Source organism: Scleropages formosus, chromosome 9 (assembly GCF_900964775.1).
Source record: "Scleropages formosus chromosome 9, fSclFor1.1, whole genome shotgun sequence".
In the NCBI taxonomy this organism is placed as follows: Eukaryota; Metazoa; Chordata; class Actinopteri; order Osteoglossiformes; family Osteoglossidae; genus Scleropages; species Scleropages formosus.
Genome location: NC_041814.1, coordinates 18,137,892 through 18,153,667, shown reverse-complemented (window position 1 = coordinate 18,153,667; position 15,776 = coordinate 18,137,892). Strand labels below are relative to the sequence as shown.

The window sequence follows — 15,776 nt, the reverse complement described above, 5'->3', positions numbered from 1 at the left end:
GTGAGTCACTGAGAAGAGCCAAACATCCGGCAAACGTGAGTCACGTGATCGGCGTAAGCCGTCCTCACAGAGTTACGTCATAATACGCTACCACTGCGTCATCCCGCAATTTTGGTAGTTCTCGCAGATTCTCGTTTTAATACTTTTATTGCTTTTAATTTCTCTTTAACGTTGCAGTATATGGTTGTTTATTAGATACACTGTACGATCGTGAGCCTTATTCAAAACAAATCTCTTACTGTCCATTTCTCCCTTGATCTTCTAGTATCTGCTCCATAAACTGGCAACAGATTATCACTTTGAAAAACATATATATCTCAATTCTTAGCCCTAAAAATATGTATCTGTCAAATGATTATTGGACAAATCGACTGCGCTTCAGCAATTCCATGCCTGCTCTTTTGCTAAATACACTTTTTTTTACTGTGCTGTACATTTTGGAAAAAAGCGTCTGCTAAATGAATAAATGTAGAATAAACGTACGTGTGAGGGCTTACAACTACAAGCGCCTTGCATTTGTACACCGTAGTCTAAACTGAATGACTTAAACTAAGTATTTATTATAGCAAATACGCTCAAACGTAATTATTTTTGTAACTTTGCAAAGTAAAGACGACTTCAGCTATTGATTGTGGAATACAACATTTGTATTTAAAAAAAAACAAGTCAGTGTTTAAAATCAATTGGTATAATTAATATAATAATGCCGCCACATCATTCTTGATTTTACAATAGATTTTCTTCTAATAGCATAACATTACAAATCTAATATGTTTAATAACTTCCAAATATGCCGATACTTCCTTTTCATTCGAATCGTTGGGACTGTGTTATATGCAAACTTCCAGTCGAGCGGCAACGGCACGGCACAGCAGTGTTACACAGTAATACTACAGTATTTTGTAGAAATAACGTTCAGCGGGACCATTTTACGCAATGTGCGCAAGGGGGATGAGCGCACATACGAATTTTACGTTGGTTTAGTAAAATGGCGGAGCATAAGGAAGAGGACGTTCTACAACTACACCAGGAGGTCGATGATAAAAACAGTAAGAGAACCGGCGATTGTTTACATTTCACCTAAACCGGATTCGCTATAAATTATTAAAATAATATTTATTTTGATGCTTTATTGTTTTTTTTGTAGAAATATGTTAGATTCGACTTCTTAAACAAGACACGAATAGTCGAGGGCCTCTTCACGGAGCTCCGCCATAGGACCTAGATATAAGCAATGAATCATTTTACGTTATGTGCTATTTAAATAGTTTCACCACAAATAATGTATTGTTTTGTGGCGCCAGTGTGATCAATCTGATCTAAAAAACTAAGGTGTTGTTCTCTGATTCAAACGGACAGTCACAGTGTTCCGGACACGGAGCTCTGCGTGTGGACCGTGTCGTGTTGCTCTGAGGATCGGTCTCGAGCGCGAATTGTAAAAGACGAGCGCGCGCTGTCATTCACGCGACAGTTTGAATTTGCACAAGTTGTCCGAGCTATTAGTTTAACCCTTGACATAACTTGTTTTGTTTCCTCGCTGGACTGCGAACATTAATATTAATAGCTGAAATAACTTGAGGAAATGTGAAGAACAGAACATCACACACTTTTGTGAAGCAAAAATGTAACTACTGTTAACCTTTAAGGTCTCCAGCTTAAATACTAGTGTTGTAGCTAGAGAATTGCTTCTCGGGAGGGTCATGTCTTCCCTCCTTCCAGAAATTCTGTTGAAATATAATGAAGATTATATTGCACTCTTCTTTCAGGCCAACCAAGCATGCTTTTGCTTTCCTTATTTTGTCACTGTGCTTTTTTTGCAATAAATGTTTTCTTCTCGTTGCAGTGAGCGTTGTCCTCGAACCGATCCTGCACGACGAGACAGCCGCTCTCGAGTCGGTGGCCGCTACAGCTGGTAGTGTCAAAACTGAATCGGATCCTGACAGTGGGAAAACATCATTTGCTCCTTCGACTGGTACAAATACCAATCAGTTGTTTTTTATTTTTTTGTGCTGCACAACATTATACACATACACACACACACGCATTGTCTGAATCCTCTTGTCCCAAGCTGAGTCGCGGCGAGCCAGAGCCTAACCCGGCAATACAGGGCACAAGGCTGGAGGGGGAGGGGACACACCCAGGATGAGATGCCAGTACATCACAAGGCACCCCAAGCAGGACTCAAACCCCAGACCCACCAGAGGGCAGGACCTGGCCAAACCCGCTGTGCCACTGCGCCCCCCCCCCCCCCTCCACAACATTACATTTTACATTTATTCATTTAGCAGATGTATTTCTCCCAGGCAGTGCACAGCTCAGAGTTCACAATAGGTGAAGAGCTTTCGATACAGATGAATAATTATCAACGCGCGGTTCATTTGTCTGACACCACCATTTTTGCCAGTGCGCATAACTTCAGTAGCTGTGTGTAGCACCAAGTGTCAAATCGAACATAGTAAGATGACTGTGAACATGTGCATGTCTGTTGTTGTGTGATGAGGCCTGTCTGTACACTCTATTAAATAGACCCAGAGTAAAGAAAAGCTGTGTGATTATTTCAGAGAGGCATATATCCATTCAGACCTCGCTGGAAGGCCTGGAAAAGCTGGTGGACTTAAATGGAGGCAAGTGATGTCTGAAGGTTAGTCAGTGGTTACAGTGCACAGGGTTTTCTTGGATTAATATAAGATAGAGTCTCTGTCTTCAGCTGGGAGGAAGGCATGTCCATTGTGTCCAGAGGAGAAGTTTAAAGCCTGCTATAGCCACAAACTGCGACGGCATCTACAGAACCTTCACTGGAAGGTCTATGTGGAATTTGAAGGTATTTACATTCAGTGGCACATTCCATTCCTGGTGTTTAGCAGGGATTCAAAAAATAATGGATGACATTGGTTTTGTTGTTTTTCAGGCCATAGAATGTGTATCTGTCACCTACCATGCAGACAGTTGAAGTCTAGCCTTAGTGGAGACCAGGTGAGGCCCTTTCCCTGCAGTCAAAATGTCTTTGACTGAACACACTTGCCTTCTGTGAAGAATGATGGATCTACTCAGATTTTAATACACCACTGCATATTTCTCTTCTGGCTCTGTTTGGAATTCATCGTTGATTGATGGGGCATGTTTTGTTTGTTTTGCAGGTAGCTAGTCGGTTGGCGGCTCATTACCACTGTGTGGTTTGCTCTGTCACCATTGCTCGTAAAACAGACATGATCAGTCACCTCAAGCGCCATGTGAACAAGGGCGAGACTGAGGCCAGCTACACAGGCAGCTCAGAAGTTTCCTTTGAGGATCCAGGCAAGCGTTACAGTATCACTGTTCTTAGAGTTCATGTGATTGCCTTGTTCCCACTTCTTTACAGTGGTTTCGAGGAACTAAAATACTGTCTTCTTTTCTTCCGAATGATTGTTAAAAATTTTTGAACATGCAAGCATTTTACACTTTTTAAAATCTTTTATTCACTTATCTTTTTAAAAATATTTTGCTAGCTGTGAAGTAAAAGCAAGCTTTATTTACCTGTCGAGGCGGTGAATGTCAGAAAAAATACCCAAATAGAGCATGAGTAGGGGACCAGTTTAGTTGAATTGGTTTCTACAATGTGTACAACTCATGCCTTTTGTTCTTGAGTGTTGATTGTCAATACCAAGATGACGAACATTGTACATTTTGATAGGATGAACCTATAAATGTCTACTGGCACCTGTCATTAAGCTTTTATCAGTTGTGGCTCAGGGAGATAAAGTGACTTTGAATTTACAAACAATTTGAGTTACAAACAGGCTGTTGGGCCCAGTTTTGTTAATAAAATGAGAAACCAGTGTGGCTATGAACTAGTAACTATAAAGTGGCTTATTTAAGTTTTAGCGGTTTGCAAACCCAAGCAAATAAAAGCATGTAAATATGTAAATAAAAATGAAGACAATTTCGAAATTAAATGTGTGTTTTTATTTCTTGTGGCCAATGCATTGCTTTTCCCTTTGTTTGTCGCAGTTCCCATAGGGCAGGCTTACGAAATCATGAAGGAACTGGGCACCAATGTGCAGCTACTGCCCAATCACACCACCCCACAGAAGAGTGACACCTACTTCAACCGTAAAATGAAAACAAACAGGTGAAAATGCCCGCAAGCGTTCTTTTTGAAATTACAAGGTCCTGTGTATGCTTTGGTCATGGAAGAGTATGTTGCTTTTTGATTTGAGGATTGAAGACAAAAAGTGCAGCTGTGTTTCCTAATCTTATTATTTTCTGATTATATAATCGCTGCGTCAAGGGTAACCTGAATAAGTGTTCCATGTCCAAATAAATAACTACTTTTGCTGAGTTTTTGTCTCTTTATTTGTATGAATAAAAGTGTTAGCACTTGATTGTCAGTAACAGAACCTTGTGTTTGTGTTTTGCCTCAGACAACTGGTATTCTGCTCTCTAGCAGTTCTAGCAGAAGAGCGAAGCCCACTAGATTGCTTGGATGCTTTTGGAGCTACAGGTGAGGATTCTGTCAAGCTGCTCTCTGTCTGACCCAGACAGAGTTCTCTGCTCTATCATTACAATGAGAGCAGGGAATTGGAGGGATTGTATTTTTTCTCTGAGATGTATGTCGCTTTGGAGAAAAGCATCTGCTAAATGAATAAATGTAAATCTAAGGCGATATGAACAACTTCATGCGGGTTGCATGTATGACAGTGTTTCAGAACCCGGTCCTGTAAAGCATTCTGGGTGAAGTTCCAGGTGGAGCCCTGGTGAACCTTTAATAAATGTACTTACCCTAAGTTCTTTCTGTAATATAAAGTGTTTTTGATTGTAAGCAACGTAATATCAGTAAGTTCATGCAAAACTGGGTTCTGTTCAACCAATGGAGGACTTGCAGAGCTGTGCTGACAATGAATTAATGTTGATTATATTTATTTATCAGACACTTTTCTCCAAAGTCCCTTACAACTCTGAGTAAACAAAAGTGCATTTCGGCAACAGATGGAGAGATACATACCACTACCACTATTAATGCCAATTCAAGACATTGGATTGTATGTTTGTTTAATAATGTGAAATTAGAATACAGTAAGTGTCCTTCACCTCTTTCTGCAGGCATCATGGGTCTGCAGTGGGCAAAGCATTTGCGCAGCGCTGTCAAGGTCACCATCAATGACATCAATGAATCCTGCGTTAAAATGATTCGAGAGAATTGCCGCCTCAACCACATCCGGGTGGAGAGCAGCCGAGGTCCACGACACACAGATGTTGCTGGAGATGTGGAAGGTGTCCCCATTGCCTCTGTGGAGGTTGTCAAGATGGATGCCAATGTCATTATGCACCTGCGGCCATTCGACTACATGTGAGTAGATCAAGTTCTATACTTCATACAATATACCTATGAATTCATCAAAGCAGAATTAATGTAAGAATGGCTTTGGACACCTGCTGTATTTATCTGTTTTTACATTTTCAATGTATGGACTCAGATTTATGTAAGAAACAACTGTAAGTACAATAGTGAGGAGTAGGAACCAGTAGGATCCAGAATTTCACAAAAAAACTGGTTTTGCTGTGTAATTTTATTCAGGTTTTTATTTTATAAAAATTTAGTGGTAACTTTTAATAATGAAAATAATTTAATGTTAGCTTCTCTCTGATATACCTTACAGAGCAGACAGATGCTGCTCTCTGCCAAATAACCTGAAATGTTTGCTGGTGACGAAACAGACACCTGGATCCCTTTGGGACGGCGGTGAACTACCTGGATGCTGCCTTCAGAAATGTACGAAACCTGGGCATTGTGTCCATAACCTCCACTGATACGGGGACGCTGTACTCCAAGGCACTGAATGTCACGCTGCGACACTATGGCTGTCACATCGTCAGGACCGAGTACTATAAGGAGTTGGCGGCACGCATGGTCGTGGCTACTGTGGCGAGGTGACGCACACTGTCTGCATTGTGATGAGCATGGCACAGCCGTAGGACCATTTATTTGGCTTAACTAGAATGGATTGTTTTGTCTGCATCGTTTCAGTCTCATGAGAATTATCTAGTCTGTGCATTGCTTTAATCTCATGTGAATTGTTTATTTGGTGTTTATAGCTCTCATAGTCTGATGAGAATTGCATGTTTGTTCTGCATATCATTTTAGTCTCATGAGCATTATTTGGTCTGTCCTTCTGTTACCTTTATAGAAAAGTCCCCTCTAGAGGACAAATATTTTAAATTGCATCATGTAACCTGTACATGTTACAGTGCTGAGTCCTAATAGGGGATATGCTATGCTTTTAATACGTATTTATTTACTACATATTTGGAGTCAGTTTCCTATAAATTGTAGAAACTTCCTAAAAATAAACTTCTGAATAAAGTTCTAACAATAGAACTACAACTTTCGTGAGTGGGTCACAGAAGGACATACAAGTCCAGTGGATCTTCCAGTTGATGCATCATTTAGAGACAGTTGGGAGAGATTGACGTGGGTATTTTTTGTTGGGCTGGCAGGGCGGCTGCTCGCTGCAACAAGGGCATCGAGGTGCTGCTTGCCGTGGCCCTGGAGCACTTCGTCCTGGTGGTTGTGCGGGTGCTGCGGGGTCCCACCCAGGCTGATGAAGCTGTCAAGAAAATCCGGCAGCTTGTCCACTGCCAGTGGTGCGAAGAGAGGGTGTTCCTGAGGGCTGGGAACATGGTGGAAGGTGAGGTCTAAACAAAATTTGCTGCTCACTCATTTCAACTAGAAATGCTTGTTTTTGTGCCAGATGAATGACTGAAATCTTTTGGCAAAAATAAATGAGGGGAAATAAGTTGGCTAAGCTTTGTCATTTGTGTTACTAGGGTGATCGTCATTTAGGTAAGCATCAATACACATTTGCATTGCATGATCTGTGGAAGTAAGTCTCGCCATTGTTAAATTTCTTCCTAGAGAACCTCTACAGACAGTTGCCCTGCAACTGCCAAGGGAGCATGCCAGGAAAGACTGCTGTGGAGCTGGGACCTCTTTGGTAGGCCATGGCATCCCACTGCTCTCTCAGTGGCTCCAGGAGCACGTTGTCCAATGCCGAGCTTTCTCCCTCTCTGTTTGGACCTCTAGGGCAGGTCCGCTGTTCAACACCGGCTTCCTGAGGCGCATGTTGTTCGCCGCCGTGCAGCACAGTATGGATGACATCCAGGCGTTGGTGAAGACTCTTATTTGTGAGTCTGAGTGCACCACGCTGAAGTCCTTTGTCCACGGGGCCTCATCTCATGCTAACCAAGGTGCAGCATATTCAAGCTTCAGAGCACAGACCTTTGACCTTCAAATGTTCTTCAGTTTCTTTAGTTTCTTTACTAAGAATTTGCATTTTCTGTTACTTTTTCAGTGGAGTGTGGTGTGGTCATTAAAACTTTAAAGAAAGAAGACAAATCTTCAGTTGACCAATCAGGTACATAGTCCTTTTTGTTTTCATAGCTACAAGTGTTAAACAGGAAGACCAGTAGCCTTTTCTTAGTCAAGGTCAAACTTGTTTTGAGGATAGAACCTTTGGTCTGTGCAGGCTAATATTTTATGTCCTTGGAATGAAACAGGATAAACAACTGTTGGAGCACTGCCCTTTGCATATATGCCTATGTCTAATCAGGGAAGCGGAAGATGAGTGACGAGTCTGGGACTGTGCTGAAAAAGGTGAAATCAGAAGCATTGCTGGAGCATCCTCCCTTCTATTACAGCATCCACCGGCACAGCATCCGAGGCATGAACATGCCTAAGTGAGTATCACAGACACCCCATTGGATGCAAAACAGCCACGCTGGTAAAGCTTTTTCTGTGGGTAGAGCTCAGCTGCCCTGATCCCCAGGGACCATGAGATTTTCAGGTGCTCCTTCCAACAGAGCTCTTAATTACTCAGCTTTGAGTGGTATTTTAGTTGAATCCATTGCATCACTCAAATCACATTAACATAGAACCCATATAATATATAACCCTTGCTCCACTGCAATGAGTCAGCCAGTTGTTAGTGAAAGAACAACCTGATGGCGGGAGTATCACTTATTTGCTTAATCTGCAGTCACATCCCTGAACCGGGGTTATAACTTTGTGTATAAACTCTGAGCTTGATTAGATACCAAAACTAACCAAATACCAAACTGCAGTATAGTTATATATCCTTAAAGGCACTCAGGTTTTCTGCTTGCACACCACTGTGACATTTGCAGTTAAACATTGTTACCTAAGACTGTTAACAGTACATGCTATGTTAAGTATGTTTAAGATTTGATACAGCATGAATCGTGTATTTCCATTTCCTTTGTACTATCTGTGTGTCCACAGGTTAAATAAGTTCCTCCAGTACCTGACAGAGGCTGGGTTTCGGGTAAGCCGGACCCATTTCGACCCAACAGGAGTCCGCACTGATGCCTCTCTGAGCCAGTTCAAGTCAGTCCTCACCAAGTACAGTGTACCAACTTACACCGGAGGCCAGGGTGGTGGACATGCTCTGAGTACAGAGGAGACGGCCACGACCATGGATTAACTCACCGGCAACTGACGTAACATTCTTACTGCACTGATAACCTTTTCTCACTGGTGACATACTCGATTGTATTTTTCCCTGCTGCCTAATGCAAGGCTTACAGCATATCTTTGAAAAAGATTTTCTGCAAAACTGTATTGAATTACTTAGATCATGAGCTGAAACACTTGTGAGGAAGACTGGGAAGAAATCAAACCCTCCACTCATACAAAGATAGCAAGAGGCTGAATTGGCAAAATGTCCACCCTTGGGTTTTTACTTTAGAAATAAGCAATTGAGAAAGTCCCTTTGTGGTTTATTCATGATACTGGTAGTAAACAGTGGCCTGTCAGTAAGTTGCATGGGTTACTATATTTTAAAGACATTTTAAAGTTAAATACAATGGTTTGCTGTGGACATTAGTATTTTAACTTAATAAACACTTGTCACTGAAGTGTATTGAGTATTCTTAAGGTAGTATTTATTTATAAATTTTACATATAAGATCTAGTGTTACTTTGTTTTCACTTTACCACTATAAATAAAAACTTACACTTTCAGCCTGGTTCAAATTTGTACCTCTTCTACTCACTTAAAAGGAACAAAAATGTTTAGGCCTAGTTCAGAGAGGAAACTTGCAGCCACCCTTTGCTAATTCTTTTGGGGCACTAGAGAAATTGTTCTCACTTGTAATGCTACATTTCCTTTAAATTTTGATTTTATAACTGACCATCAGTTTTGCCCATGTTGCACTTAGAACAAAGCAATAATAAAAACAGCAACTCATACCTCTTTTTCCCACATTCCTGTTGAACTGTTTGTCAAAGATGAAGACTGGTCTTTCAAGACAAAATTTGAGTATACAGAGGATCTACACACTTGTAACAGTTGCTTAAACTGAAATAACATTAAGATGATTTTAGCTTTATTATGTCTAGGATTTCAATGCATTATCTTTTTAACACTGGAAAATGTATTTATAACGCCATTACATAAAGGAAACAATACATATGAAAACTGCAATACAGTGTGGTCAAAGGAAAAAAAAAAAAAAAAAAAATCACAAAAACAAGATCTGGGTTGAACATTTTTAATGTTATTAGCTATTGCTGTATACCCTTTACCCCCTGAAAAGGGAACTGTATTTATGCAAAACTTCAACCTAGCACTCGACATGCTATTCAGCTATTTCATGGTGTCCTTTGAAAGGCTTCTTCATATTAAATTGGGACATCGCACTTTAAGGTCAAGCTCAAGAGTTTACTTTGCGTCCGAAAAGTGTTTCCGTTACCATCCTCTATTTGTATTAGAAAAAGTTGTATCGTGTGGAGTAGGAAAGTTAATTTGAAAAAACATGTTCCACACTGGATATCAGCTCTGTCTTCCCAGACTAAATTTGAAGTTTTTTCCTCATTTAATCATTCTGTACTGGGACCCTGTTGTTAATGCACCATCAGGCCTTTTAGAATATTCATAAATCAAAACCAAATGTAAGATTAACCCCTTTTATGTAAAAATTCAAATAATGGTTGAAAATGCACAATTGATGACAAACTGGCATGATTTCCTAGTACCTACCATTCAAATAATGTAAAAATGAACATCTTAGACATTTCATAAGTTTTCTGATAAAAGAAAAAAGTAAAACCCTTTGCCAACAGCAGCTACTAGATGAAGGATTTTTTTCCCCAAACTAAAGAAAGTGCATAATATGAACATTAAGTGTACTACAGGAATATTAAACACCAGTACAGAAAAGGAAAAAAAACACGCATAGCCACAGTTAGTCAGATACAGGTGCACCTGAAACTAGCAGATCCAACATGGCAACAAAGAGGACAGCTGTCAGTCTGTTCAGCCCTTCCACGGCAAGACTATTTGTGCTCTTTGGTGGGGGCAAAGTAGAGCTCCATAGGCTTGTTGACCTTCCAGTACTTCTCACTGACCAGCTCCAGGGAGAAGGATCCATTCAGAACCTGCATGCCAACCACAGTGTGAAAGGTCAGGTGTTAAGTTACTCCCTCCATATTAGTTAATATACAAGATTCCTTACTCTCTTCTAAATGCATTGCAATATATACATTTGCAGAGTTTATTACTGTAATTATTTTTACTTTATAGGATCTACACCTCAATTTTTCCTTATGTGCCATTTACCAGGAATGCTCTTGAAATTAACTGGCTGCTCTATAATGTATAAATGGGATTTTCAACAGAGAATTTGGAAAGGTTGCCAAGGTGATACTAGTAAGTTAATATGGCATGACTCCAATACACATACTGTGAACTGGCTGTTGGTTGTGGGGATGTAGATGGTGTACTGCTTTTCACTTGCTGCCTCCACGTTGATAGGGCTGGCATCTCCATTCTTGCGAAGCTCCTCCAGGGCTAACCTCACAGCCAGGTACTTGGACAGGTGATCAACTGTTGCATTTCCTGAAGTTTTAATATACCTGGGCAAAAATTCAATATGACAGTATGTTACTGATGGAAAATGCAAACCTGAATACACTTGTATACTCCAGCTTAACGTGGTTGCTTTGCACGCTTGTGAAGTGCAGTGCATAATTACTTATTTTGAGATAGTACTGCAATTCCATATGTATACACAAGACTACACAGTGATGTCTTCAAAAGTAAACATAAAGGCACTGATTATCCAAAAAGCCTTGGTGAGGTTGAAATTTCAGAAGCTACCCACCTTGTCTGTGCTGTGTCATCCTTTTCCATCAGTGTTGGGTGAGGACGGAAGACTAGCTCAATCTCACTAGCGCCATCAAGGGCCATGTCGCCACCGCCATTTTCGGTGGTGTTGTCCATGTCCAGGCCTGAGTCGTCTGAGGTTTTGGTTCTCTTGATACTGGGCCCGGCCTCTTGATTGCTGTGCACGGAGGCATTGCTGCAGTGGGAGCTGTCTCCATTGTCCTCGGCCCCACTACCATTCTCAAGCTGGTGTTTCTTCCCCCTCTGAAGCCTGTAATGGGAAGATATGGGAAGGTCGCATCACTAGGTGGACTCTACAGGAAACACAGTAATAACAGAAAAAAAATCTCTAAGGAAATTCAGTCCATCATATCCTACGTCAATTTTTCTGCAATTCCGAATGTTTATATATATAGAAACAACTAAAATGCACAGAGCACACAATTTTGTTTAAAATAACCACCTCTCCTTCTCAGCAGATAAATTTCAGGACACATTCGCATAAGCACCCTTTAAAGGCTGTCTGTGGAGAAGTGTGGAAACTCCTACAGGGTGAGACTAATGACTGTGACCTTTGCATGGCCTGGATCTTGAGGCCTTCTTCGATGCTGTGGCTCAGAGCCTGCTGGTTGTTGTGCTTGCTGATGCGAGCCAGAACCCTCTCCTGGTGGGCCTCATACTCATCTCTGCTCGGGTAGATCTTACTGATGAGGGCATCGAAGTTGGGATCTGGACGAAGGGAGCGCTTTGACACCAGCTTCTTCCTGCAGGTCGGACACTCTTTGTTGCTGAAAGACACAGGAATTAAGTCTACAAGTGACAACACCCACAGTCCTGTGGCGCAGGCAGAGGCTGCCTATCTGCTCAAACTGTATCAATCGTCTGAAAATATATATGAATTGTGCTACTGAAAAAATCTGTCAGTGGTTCTCAGTCTCTTTAGTGGTGGATCACTTAGGTGTTATAAAATATTTTTACACCACCAATGCTTGCAAATATGAAGTGTACATGGCTTAATATTCATTTTTGTTGCTTAAACTTTATTATATCTATATCCAGATGGAACACAGAGCAAGCCTATTTTATCACTGAGAAGAAAACATGTATCACTGTTGAAAGAACCATACTCTGAGAACAGCACTGTTTGCTGAAAATGTTTATTTCTTACACTGACAGACATGACTCTTGTGTGTAGTGGCAGAAGGCTCAGTTCCTTTGTCTTATTCTGCCTACCGCAGCCAAAATAAGACAATAGGAGTGAGGCTTCATCTGTTTTCAGAAAGTATTAAGCCTTTTTAACACATTATGATATATAGAGAATGTCATTGTAAAAGCCTTGATGTGTGTGTCATGCAAACTATGGTATTTATGTTCCACAGGTGGACTACAACTATGTGTACAGCCGTGGCACCATAATGCTCTCATTTTAGTCACCAAAGTACATCTAATTCAATAAATTATTACACTTAAACAAAAAAATGTGTTCTTAGTTTCCACCAAATTCACACAAAAGCTTCAATAAGCTGTAAGGCAGAGTCAGCAAATCAGATTCTGATTCACATATCTAATGACAGTGATATTTAAAAAAAAAAAAAAAAAAAAAAAACACACAACACTACAGGCCTATATAGTCCCATCCCTTATGGAGCAGGGATTTCCAGAATGTTCTGACAAGCTTGCAACAAACTCCTGCAGATAGTGGACTCGGAGACAAATAAGTGGAAGTTCATGTTGTCGGGACTTAACAGACACAGATGTATCAATGCAAGAAACGATTCCAACCATACTACTATAAGGTGCAGAAACAAAGTTGATCATCTTTTATTTTATGCAGACGTTCCCATGGGGTACATTTTCCAATATATAAGATTCCTGTGGGGACATCCTCCTCAGATTTATCCTCACAAAGTAACCAAACATGTCGGACTCACCGTGTGGTGCGGACACTACGTAGTCTCTGACCGCAAGACCCTACAGCGAGTTGTAAGAACAGCGGAAAAGATCAGAGTTTCTCGTCCCACCATCGACTCCTCATACAAAAACCGCTGCACCCACAAAGCCACCAGCATTGTGGATGACCCCTCTCACGGACTCTTCACCCTGTTGCCATCTGGCAGGAGGTACATGAGCATTCGTGCCTTCACCAGCAGACTCTGCAACAGTTTCTTCCCTGAGGCAGTCATATTACTCAACACCCTGCTGCCTCCCAACACTCACCTGGCACAGTCTAACAGCTAACCCAGCACTACACTACACCACACCACACCACCAACTGTGTATTTACTATCTTGTGCTCTATTCCGTGTTGCGCCATGGTCTCCAGAGAAACGACATTTCGTTCCACTGTATACAAGCTATATAGAGGAATGACAAAGTCAACTTGAAACATGTACACATGCTCACCCAGATCGCAGCGCTGTGATGATGCAGTCTGCACAGAAGCGGTGCAGGCACTCCTTGGTGGTCATGGTATTCTTCAGCATGTCCAGGCAGATGGGGCACATGAGCTCACTGTGCAGGCTGCGTGGTGACACGGCAATCTCCAATCCATCTGTGATGGCCTCCTGGTCACACAGAATTGCACTGGCTCAACTGGGCAGCTGGACCAGCACTTCTGTCCTGACTATGATCTTACGCAGGCACGCTTACTTCTTCACTACCTCATCGATCACTTCAAAGGAGCTGCGTTATTTTTGTTTATAACCGATAACCTCTGACATCACATCACATTCGTTAGGAATGATTTCTGCAGAAAGGGACTTTCGTAGCATTTTGCACAGCTTGATACTAACTGCACTGATTACGCACCAGTGCTCTCACAGTGATTTCAACCGGTATCCTCATGGGAAGCCCACTTTTGAGAAGCTTCCGTCGTCTCGCAGACAGCGGAGAAGAGCGAGCAAAAGACCTTCCGCCCGACACCTACTTCTTACCCATCAGAGACCTTTAAAGTTTGAGTTCGACCTCCAAACCGCCACCCCTTTTACCTGTGGCGTTCTCTGCAGCTCGTAGAGACTCAGCTCCCACGTCTTGCTGAGAGGCTGGACCCCATTCGTCTGCACGGTCTGGGTCATGGCTGGGATCTGAACACACACCCATATGGAAGCACACGTGAAGAGAGAGGGAAAAGAAGTCAAACACACTACTTACAAACAGAAGCTCTCCAGACCCAATGGCTTTATTGCCACTTTAACACTTTGATGTATCCAGACTTAATCTGATTTACATTTATTAATCCGTTTTTAATCGTTTAAATTAATCGCGTTAAAAGGCCGCGTGGAACCGCGGAGGAAATGTGTGCCGAATGCACAGGCGTAAGGCGCACCACTACCTGTGAAATTTACTTACGCGGCGAGGTGAAACTTTTAAGACGAAATTTTATTAAAAAGCTCCTGTTGTCCGGTAACGTAACTATGAATGTTCCTCCCACAAACTGACGAGAGAACCCCCCCCACCGTGCGGACACGCACTCCTGCACAAACACCTCACTAGTCCCACAGCAGGCCCACGCACGCGCCGCCTCTGCTCCTCCGCGAAGGCGCAATTACGGCGCGTCGCAGGTTTCGGAGCAGCGCGCGCGCCTGTTTGTTGGCGAAGCTGTGGGTGGCGGACTGCTCCATCTCTCAGCCTGTGTGTGTATCTCTTTGTTTTCATGCGTCTGCACACATGCGCACCAAACAGCTTTCTTCCCCGAAACTGCACTTTCCCTGCAAAATTATCAAATGTAGACGCACGACACTGAAAAAATCTTTAAGTCTGATGTTGTCATTTGGTCATTTTTTTCCACGAACGAGCCCGCGGATGTGTCGAAAGCTCGCACCGCACGGCACCGCTCCGCTGCCGTTTAATCCGCACCGCGAATAAAAATGTCTTCGGCTAAGACATAAAGCCGTTTTATATTTTTTCTCCTCCTCTAGAAAATCTCAACTTTTAACTCCGTTTTCGGTAACAGCGAAAAAATCAATCAAGCCCTGACCGAAGTTGTTTGTTTATATACTTACATTTCGTGTAGTGTGAATGTACGATAGCCTACTTCCCAGGCGCGTTCTTGCAAATCGCAATATGGCGACCTTGCCCGCGCAAAGGACTTCGGGAAATGTAGGCAAGTACATCTTATTTAGGCACGATATACAGTGCATTCCTTTAAAAACTCGTTTGCTCCATGGTAGTTCATTTAACTGGACGAGAGCAATATGCATTTGTACTTTGAAATATGTGCTAATTGACGCTTGCAGCTTTTCCCAAATAGTCATGATGAACCATCACACAGCAGGAACTTGTTAGCTGCGCCGCTGGTCTTCGCTCTGCGACGCAAATATGAACCAAAGTGCGTCTTGTTGCGAAATAACAGAGCGCGGGAAAACATGGGAGAGCTTCGTTTATACAAAATGGAACAACAACAGTAAAAGTAAATAAACAAAGCCAAATGGGGCAAATGTCACACATATTAAGAATGTTTGAATTTTACCACTGAATCACAAAAACGACACACCAACACTCATACATCCCCCCCCCACAAAGAGTTCATATTTATTCAAATTTGCCCAATATCTCAACAACGAACAGACTGAGCCACGATTCCAACATCTGTTCGTGAAGTGAAAGCCACTTGAAAAT

General features: G+C 42.0%; 2 protein-coding genes across 2 annotated transcripts; one reads left to right on the top strand and one right to left on the bottom strand.

The window, feature by feature from the left end:
* The first annotated feature begins 987 nt into the window (after positions 1–987).
* Positions 988–8,910, top strand: trmt1l (tRNA methyltransferase 1-like). The gene is made up of 16 exons (XM_018754275.1): positions 988–1,049; positions 1,844–1,972; positions 2,562–2,624; positions 2,708–2,821; positions 2,909–2,973; positions 3,138–3,294; positions 3,988–4,108; positions 4,401–4,480; positions 5,080–5,326; positions 5,695–5,907; positions 6,475–6,665; positions 6,893–6,971; positions 7,061–7,224; positions 7,329–7,391; positions 7,587–7,713; positions 8,276–8,910. The coding sequence occupies exons 1-16, from the start codon at positions 989–991 to the stop codon at positions 8,475–8,477; spliced, it is 2,076 nt and encodes a 691-aa protein (XP_018609791.1). The 5' UTR covers position 988; the 3' UTR covers positions 8,478–8,910.
* An 87-nt stretch (positions 8,911–8,997) lies between these two features.
* rnf2 (ring finger protein 2) lies at positions 8,998–15,237 on the bottom strand. The gene is made up of 7 exons (XM_018754277.2): positions 15,161–15,237; positions 14,147–14,242; positions 13,563–13,723; positions 11,732–11,947; positions 11,158–11,430; positions 10,738–10,909; positions 8,998–10,432 (listed from the first exon to the last, which is right to left on the bottom strand). Exons 2-7 carry the CDS (start codon positions 14,231–14,233, stop codon positions 10,331–10,333), a joined length of 1,011 nt encoding a protein of 336 aa, XP_018609793.1. The 5' UTR covers positions 14,234–14,242; positions 15,161–15,237; the 3' UTR covers positions 8,998–10,330.
* Positions 15,238–15,776: the final 539 nt, after the last annotated feature.

What these genes read in the sequence shown, in the direction of transcription:
- rnf2 (XM_018754277.2), bottom strand. Translation starts at nt 14,233, where the DNA reads ATGACCCAGACCGTGCAGACGAATGGGGTCCAGCCTCTCAGCAAGACG. An exon ending in AAGATCCAGGCCATGCAAAG is followed by an intron (nt 11,431 to 11,731) that starts GTCACAGTCATT and finishes TTCCCATTACAG; the next exon opens with GCTTCAGAGGGGGAAGAAAC. An exon ending in CAACCAACAGCCAGTTCACA is followed by an intron (nt 10,433 to 10,737) that starts GTATGTGTATTG and finishes GTTGGCATGCAG; the next exon opens with GTTCTGAATGGATCCTTCTC.
- trmt1l (XM_018754275.1), top strand. Translation starts at nt 989, where the DNA reads ATGGCGGAGCATAAGGAAGAGGACGTTCTACAACTACACCAGGAGGTC. An exon ending in CTGCGGCCATTCGACTACAT is followed by an intron (nt 5,327 to 5,694) that starts GTGAGTAGATCA and finishes GTGACGAAACAG; the next exon opens with ACACCTGGATCCCTTTGGGA. An exon ending in GTGGAGCTGGGACCTCTTTG is followed by an intron (nt 6,972 to 7,060) that starts GTAGGCCATGGC and finishes TTGGACCTCTAG; the next exon opens with GGCAGGTCCGCTGTTCAACA.